Source organism: Carassius gibelio, chromosome A20 (assembly GCF_023724105.1).
Source record: "Carassius gibelio isolate Cgi1373 ecotype wild population from Czech Republic chromosome A20, carGib1.2-hapl.c, whole genome shotgun sequence".
Classification (NCBI taxonomy): domain Eukaryota; kingdom Metazoa; phylum Chordata; class Actinopteri; order Cypriniformes; family Cyprinidae; genus Carassius; species Carassius gibelio.
This window is the reverse complement of record NC_068390.1, coordinates 478,499-486,576: the sequence shown is the minus strand read 5'-3', so window position 1 is coordinate 486,576 and position 8,078 is coordinate 478,499. Positions and strand designations below refer to the sequence as shown.

The 8,078-nt window shown below is 35.8% G+C and overlaps 1 protein-coding gene across 1 annotated transcript; it reads left to right on the top strand.

The window, feature by feature from the left end:
• Positions 1 to 890: 890 nt before the first annotated feature.
• On the top strand, positions 891 to 5,842 carry LOC127938172 (neurexin-3b-beta-like). The gene is made up of 2 exons (XM_052534614.1): positions 891 to 1,559; positions 2,964 to 5,842. Exon 2 carries the CDS (start codon positions 3,437 to 3,439, stop codon positions 3,908 to 3,910), a length of 474 nt encoding a protein of 157 aa, XP_052390574.1. The 5' UTR covers positions 891 to 1,559; positions 2,964 to 3,436; the 3' UTR covers positions 3,911 to 5,842.
• Positions 5,843 to 8,078: the final 2,236 nt, after the last annotated feature.

The window sequence follows — 8,078 nt, the reverse complement described above, 5'->3', positions numbered from 1 at the left end:
GCCACGGCCTACCTGAGCATTGTTTCTGACCATGTCCATCCCTTTATGACCACCATGTACCCATCCAGCAGGGTAATGCACCATGTCACAAAGCTCGAATCATTTCAAATTGGCTTCTTGAACATTACAATGAGTTCACTGTACTAAAATGGCCCCCACAGTCACCAGATCTCAACCCAATAGAGCATCTTTGGGATGTGGGGGAACGGGAGCTCCATGCCCTGGATGTGGATCCCACAAATCTATCTATCCTATCAATATGGACCAACATTTCCAAAGAATGCTTTCAGCACCTTGTTGAATCAATGCCACATAGAATTAAGGCAGTTCTGAAGGCGAAAGGGGGTCATACACAGTATTTGTATGGTGTTCCTAATAATCCTTTAGGTGAGTTATATATATATATATATATATATATATATATATATATATATATATATATATATATATATATATGTATGTGTGTGTGTATATATATAGATAGATAGTGTTTTGCATAAATTTATTCAAAAGAGATTTCTATCCAAAATGCTGTATTTTCCATATAGTTTTAATGGATCAGTATACTGGCTAGAGGCATTTGGAACATGTTGTGCTTCATTATATAAAATAATAATTTTAATAATAATTAATTAAACACTTTGAGTCAGTTTTTTTTTTTTTTTTTTTTTTTGTTTAGCTTGGCCAATATTAAGTTTATATTCAGAGACATTTTAGAACTATATACCTGTAAATACAGTCACATATATACACACATTTTTTCAAGACAAAACAATAATAATAATAATAATAATAAGTACCATTGTCTACTTCAAATGTTCAAAATCAATTAAATATTGGTCAACATTTCTCAAATCTGACTTCTAAATTGTATAAATTTGAATTCCAAAACGGAGACTGCATGGGACAGAAGTTGCATCTTAGGGTCTGTACTTATAGTCTTGAGAGTGCTATATGATCTGGTAGATGGGCATGTATATGCTGATTGTTTGTATATCCCCATCACTTCCTTACAGCCCAAAGCTCTATTGCCACCCGACCGCTTCGTACCGCCTTTACATGGACATGGCAACTGACTTACACATTCCCTTCCATCTATGTCATTTTCTACCTAGTCTGTTCATAGGCCTCTCTCTTTCTCTCTTTCTATGTCTTTTGCAACTCCCCTTCTCCTCTTAGCAATGGTACAGTATGTACCATATTCAGTCATTTAAGAATTCATTTTTTAAATAAAACAAAGAAAATATTTAGCTGTAGATACTTCAAAGCAAACTTATCTTAAAAAAGAAAATGTTCAGTTTTCTTTTGTAGATAAAATGATTTATTTATCAAAATAAGAATGGTGAAGTTATTTTTCATGTCATGGTGTGAATGTATGTGTCGTTGCCTCCTGTATCATCTTGTCTAAGAAGAAAAATATAAAATCAAAGGATAAACTGATTGCCTAATTAAATCATTACATATTTACCATACTTATCCCCAAGCATTCTTACACAACTTTCTTAATTTTTTGTAATTTTTTTTTCTTCCTGCCAAAATCATGCGGGCAATTTGTTGATGTAAGTCACAAAACTGATGGTATGCTTCCACCTTTTGATTAATTGTTTTATGGGCTTATTTATTTATTTATTTAGACTAATTTTCTTTTTATGTATTTTACTACTCTCTTTTTGACTCTCCGTGCATTTGGTTTGTGAATATTTCTAATGTTTTGCTCTAACCATTAATTGTTGTTTGCATTGCTTTTATTTTTCTTTCCTCTTCTTTTATTTCTTTTGGTTCGTTGTTTAAAACCTGTGTTGCCTTGTAGTGCCCTCTGTTTGTAAACTGCAAAGCCACCTTGGTGTAAGTTGAGCAGATTCAACCACCATCTGAATAAATGACTTGTTTAAAAAATAAATAAATAATAAAAATTATTATTAATAATAATAATAATAATAATAATAATAATAACTTCATGAAAAACAGCCAGAACATGTTTCTGTGTAATCAATCATAAGAACACTGGGCCTTATTCAGTAAATCAAGCTAAATGCAATATTTTGCCATAAATTGGTTTAAATTTGAACTAAAGTTCAATCTTTTTTCACGTGAAACCTAATGTGTTTATTTTCTCAAAAATTAAATGATCTCTGTCAAACTGAGTGATGCGAATCATATAACATATGGTACTAGTGTTCACATAGACAAACATTCAGGTGTTGTTGAACTGTCATGTAAATTGTGCTAGTGTGGCAATTTCATAAGAACTTTCAAAAGGCCATTGCCTCTTATCTCAAGTGTGACAGACTTGAAAGAAACAAAAAATAAAGTAATTTTTTTCTAAAGTCTTAATAAGCTGTTCAGAAAATTAGAAATTTCAATACTATATATATATATATATATATATATATATATATATATATATATATATATATATATATATATATATATATATATATATATTTGTGGGAGTGTTCCATACATTACGCTCTTCATTGGTCTTATGTTCATTGATCCAACAGCATGCTTAGACATAAATTTCCTAAATGAATTCACAATGTGAGCAGTTGCTCAAAACGGTTCGGCTCAGCTTTGCACTTTCGTCCGTACACTTAGCAAAACAAAGATGTTCAAGGTTCACTCATTTCAGTCACTTTAAGTTTTAGGGGTGCAATAATTGTGGGTAACAGGTGTTCTGTTTAGAGGTCAATTAAATAGAGTATGCCAAAAAGAAAGCTCAAGACCCTGCATGTCCCTTTAAGCCTTTTGATAAATTTACCACGCATTTTTACATTTCTGTTATATCTTTTAGTTCTTAGTTGGTTTGTTTTGGCCATTGGTTTAGACAAGTGTTTTTTGTTTGTTTGTTTTCATATCTCTTTTCAAATGTTCTTGCTTTGCTTTATTTTTTTCCATGCTTGTTTGCAAGCAGCCAGACTTGAACGGACACTAATTTCCTTTCTTTTTCTTCTGCTTGCCAGGAGGGGAGTTAGTTATCCCTGTTCTTGTTGAGGATCCCATAGACATCCCCCCTATTTCCACTCGAGCCCCTTTCATCCCCATTCCCCTGACCCTTCACCCCGTCCTCACCATTATTGAGTCCACCAAAGAATCCCTGACAATTGCCACCAAGGCGGGTGTACCTTGCTTGTCAGACCAAGGCAGCGATGATTGTGATGATGATGATGATGGTGATGGTTTGGTGATATCGGGTTTTGGCTCTGGGGAGGCCTTCGACTCTAGCCTACCCCCTACTGATGATGAAGATTTTTACACCACCTTCTCCCTGGTAACAGATAAGATCTTGACTACGTCGACCTACGAAGGTGGCTACAAAGCTCTTGCGCCCAAGTGGGAAGTAAAGGACTTTAAACCTAGCAAGGCCTCTGAGGCAGGAAGGACTACGGCCATCCCTCCTCAGCCTGACTTCAGGAGCTCAGCTGCATCACCTGTCATGCCTGAGCGTGCACCTAAAATCCCAGCTGGGAAAATGAACAACCGTGAAATCAAACCCCAACCGGACATAGTGCTACTACCACTCCCCACGTCTTTTGACATAGACGGCACCAAACCAAAGGGGCCGTACATCACCCAGCCCATGTTGCGCACCATCCCCAGTGCCCTGCCCACCGTGCCAGGTATCAGGAGAGTGCCTCCTGGTGCCTCGGAGGTAATACGTGAGTCCAGCAGCACTATGGGTATGGTGGTGGGTATCATCTCTGCTGCCGCCCTGTGCATCCTCATTCTCCTCTATGCCATGTACAAATACAGGAACAGGGATGAGGGCTCCTATCAGGTAGATGAAACACGGAACTACATCAGCAATTCTGCACAGAATAATGGCACAGTAATCAAAGACAAACAGCCCAACACTAAGGGTCCCAGCAACAAGAGACCCAAAGACAAGGACAAGGAATACTATGTGTAAAATGAAAATCTGAATGACAAATATACACAGAACAACATCTGAGAAATCTTGAACATGAAACAGGGATTTTACACATCCTTTAAAAGCTCAAACACATTGAACCTATTTCCAAGTTATGTGATTTGAAGCACACTTAAGCATTTGGTAAGCATAGGGAGAAGGAAAAAATAGGACTCTGGGGACCTTGATACTTTACTTTCTGTCTGGTTGGGGGACAATGCCCGTGTAAAATATCTCATTGCAGCATTTTTATCCCTCAAGTGACTTTCTGAGTTACAAAATCCTTGGTGTAAAAAAAGACACACACAAAGCAACCCTTGTCCATTGTAACCCTGTACAAATCAATAATGATCATGGGTAATGGTCATGATTTTGGACATGCATGTAATGTGTGTGATGAAATACAGATATCTTTGCAAATGAAAAATTTTGGAGATGCAAAGTGGGAAAATTTGCCATAAAACAGTACTTTTCTAAACCATGCTGGAGAAGAAGTGTTCCATTAAACGAATAGTTTGTCATTTTTTATTGTTATTTTATTTTTGTTAATTATTATTATTATTATTATTATTATTATTATTATTATTATTATTATTTATTTATTTATTTATTTACAGTGTTCGTCAAGGACTTAGTTGCTTTAACATTCATATTCTGATTGAGCTCTGTCATAGCCAGATTCAGCTGAAAAGCATCCATCTTTTACAAATGGAAAATGAGACATTCAACATTAAATTCAGTTAAATTTACTCACATTTGCACACAATTCACATATGGATCAAGTGTTAACGAAAAAATCCATTGACTGAAATATGAAATGATTTGAGGAAGACAAATTCACTGCGAACAAGTGAATATTTCATGTTGTCACAGTAACCTGTGTCAAACAATAAATGTTTACATATTTTATTACATCATAGATACAGTACTTTGTAGCTCACTATTGTTCATAACATTTTGACATTTTCATACTTTTTCTGTACAAATTTAACAAAAATCTAGTTTAATGTAGCTCATCCAGTGAAGAGCCGACACTGAAAATCTGAGATTCAAAACCTAATATAAGCAAAGGAATTAACAGAGGGTTTCAAATAAAGTAATATTATGAACTATCAAAAATAAATATTTAGGGTACTGCACTAATTTCTATGTTGCTAATCAGGTAAGATAATTTGTCTAACTTCAATTATGAAGGGGTAAAATTTCCTTGCTTCCACTGATGTACACAAATTATGCTGGATAACAACAGCTGGTTTTTGCTCAAACTTTTGGCATCAATCTCAGACGAAAATCTACTATGAATTTTTTTTATAAATATGAAAATGAATTCTAACATTTCATTTAAATTGCTTATTTATTATAATAATATTTTATGACAAAAATAAATGAAAATTTGTATCTCTGTGGTCCCAGATGTTTGAGCCCCACTGTACTTGCATAAAGTGTTATGGAAGAGTATTGTATGTTAATCTGTCTCGATGGCGTTATTGAGTCAGATGTTTGAAAATCATAAGATGTAAACTGGTAGAAATCAACCTCCACAATATCTGGTTCTTGATTTCTATTTAAACAATGTTACAAGAGCTCATAAAATAAATGTGGATGATGGATTAGATTCATACTGCCACCACATTTCTGAAATTCACAGTTATTTATTTTTTGTCTTTCTCATTCTGCTAATTTTCAATATGTTGCGCTGTTGTCCTGCATTATTTTAGGTTTGTTGCATTATGACCATTTGTGTTGGTGGTAGTTGCAATTCCTCTTTTTTTCTCATGTGTATTCATTCCATTTTTGTCATCATCACAGCACTCAGAGTTGTGTGCTGTGATTTAGATTTTGTGTTCTTTTTTTTCCCAGTTCATCAGTTATTGTTTTAACTCTTGACAACTACAGGTATGTCCAGCAATAAAAAGTTCCCATTTGTTTCCAGTTGTGTAACTTTGTTTCTTATCCCAAGTTTCTGACATTTACACTAGACAAGACACTATGACATCGCAAATAGTTATAGTAACATATTTAATATTATAAATCTGATTCTGATCACTAAAAGAACAAAGGTGATGGGTCACAAATCTATCTGCATTAACTTAACTGGTAAAGTAACTTTGACCTCACTGATAATGGCACACCACAGGGTAGACCAATAATCGACAATACAATGAGTGTTTCTATAGAGATTCAAAGACTATTCTAAGCATAACTGACTTTGAAAAACAGATTAATGATAACACACTGTCATTTAGAAATCTAACACTTCCCAAATGGAAACGTGGCATTAGGCAATTATATTCTTTCCTCCTTTCATTATCTCCTAATTTATTTGGCAGTTTTTCTGCATTATTAAATGATACATGGCCAAAGCATCAAGTGAACTCAGTTATGTCTGATCAGTGTTGTGGATAATGTTGATGAATGTAACGAGATCATGCAATCATCTTTCCTCATCATACCGCAGCTGGAGCCCAAATGAGGCAATCCTTGAGCTCTTATCACCATCAATAAACATCAGCTTCACAAGTACTGGCCAAAATTGGGGAAAGCTGCAATTATGAGTGCTAAGCAATGACATCTCAGACTGATGAGCTTAACTAGAGTAATAGTTCACCCCAGAATGAAAAATCTCTTATTATTTAATCACCCCTTCCTGACACTTCAAACATGCAATTTGTTATTTATTTATTTTTTTTTTTTTTTTATGGAACAAAAACATTTATTAATATTATTAATTAATAATTATTTACATGTAGATATTTTCCCTATCATTGCTGTTGAGCTCAAAAAAGAACAAAGTCCACAAAAACTTTATAAAAGTTAATATGATGTGCACTATACTGAATATTTCAAGTGCCATGAAGGCATATGAAAGTTTTTTCTTTTTCTTTTTTTTCTCTTTCTTTGTGCAGCTGAAAAGTTGACCCATGCTATAAGTCCTGTAACATTGTTGTTGTTGTTGTCTTTCTGCTTAGGGGGAAAATGCTTATGGAGAAAATGAATCAGAAATATAGGACTAAGGTCACTAAAAAAAGTTAACGAGTACTGCTAAATATTTTAGCTCTTGAATATTTTAACTATTTCCTGCAAAGCATTTACTACAAAAACTTCATAAGAGTTAATTTGACTTGAGCACTATACTAAATATTTCAAGTGCAATGAAGGCATATGATAAGACCTATAGACCTGGGATTTTCAAACTTTCTAATAGCATGGAATATAATAGCATGGAATATATCGCTGGCGCCGATACAGGATGGCTGCCTCCGTGACGAGCTCCGCATATGTTTTTGTGTTTTTGTTAGTTTGTCCTGTCTTTAGTTATATTCCTGCCATCAGTTTCACCAGGGAAGAACTGCTGAACATTCACAGAATGAAGAACGCACCACAAGATGTTTTACCGGATTTCAATTATTCAGATGTTTTAGTGAACGTTGTTATCGGAGGAGCGGCGGCGCTGATCAAGCGCTTCAGGACGCGCAGACGGGGGAAGCGAGCGGGAGCGCTCGTCAGACTCAGGAAGCGCGGATTTCAAACGCCTTTGCCTAGCATCCATCTGGCAAATCTCCGCTCTCTACCCAACAAAACGGACGAACTCCTTCTGCTCTCTCGGACAAATAAGGATTTCACACACTCTGCTGCTCTGTGTTTCACGGAAACCTGGCTGAATGACACCATACCGGACAGCGCGCTCCATCTGCCGGGATTTCAGCTGTTTAGAGCGGATCGTGAATCAGAATCCACTGGGAAATCGCGCGGCGGCGGGACATGCTTTTACATCAATGAACGGTGGTGTACAGATGTAACTGTGTTAAAGAAGACATGCTGCTCAAATCTCGAAACACTCTTCATTAACTGCAAGCCGTTCTATTCGCCGCGGGAGTTTCACTCGTTCATTCTGGTCAGTGTTTACATCCATCCTCAAGCGCATGTGAGCTCAGCTTTACAGAAACTCGCTGATCAGATCACAGAGACAGAACAACAACACCCTGACTCTGTTTTAATCATTCTCGGGGACTTTAATAAAGCCAATCTGTCCCGTGAACTGCCAAAATACAGACAGCATGTTACATGTCCCACAAGAGACAGTAATATATTGGATCACTGTTACACCACAATAAAGGATGCATTTCACTCTGTTCCACGAGCAGCTTTGGGACGTTCTGATCACCTT

Coding starts and splice junctions, on each gene's coding strand:
- LOC127938172 (XM_052534614.1), top strand. CDS start 3,437: ATGCCTGAGCGTGCACCTAAAATCCCAGCTGGGAAAATGAACAACCGT.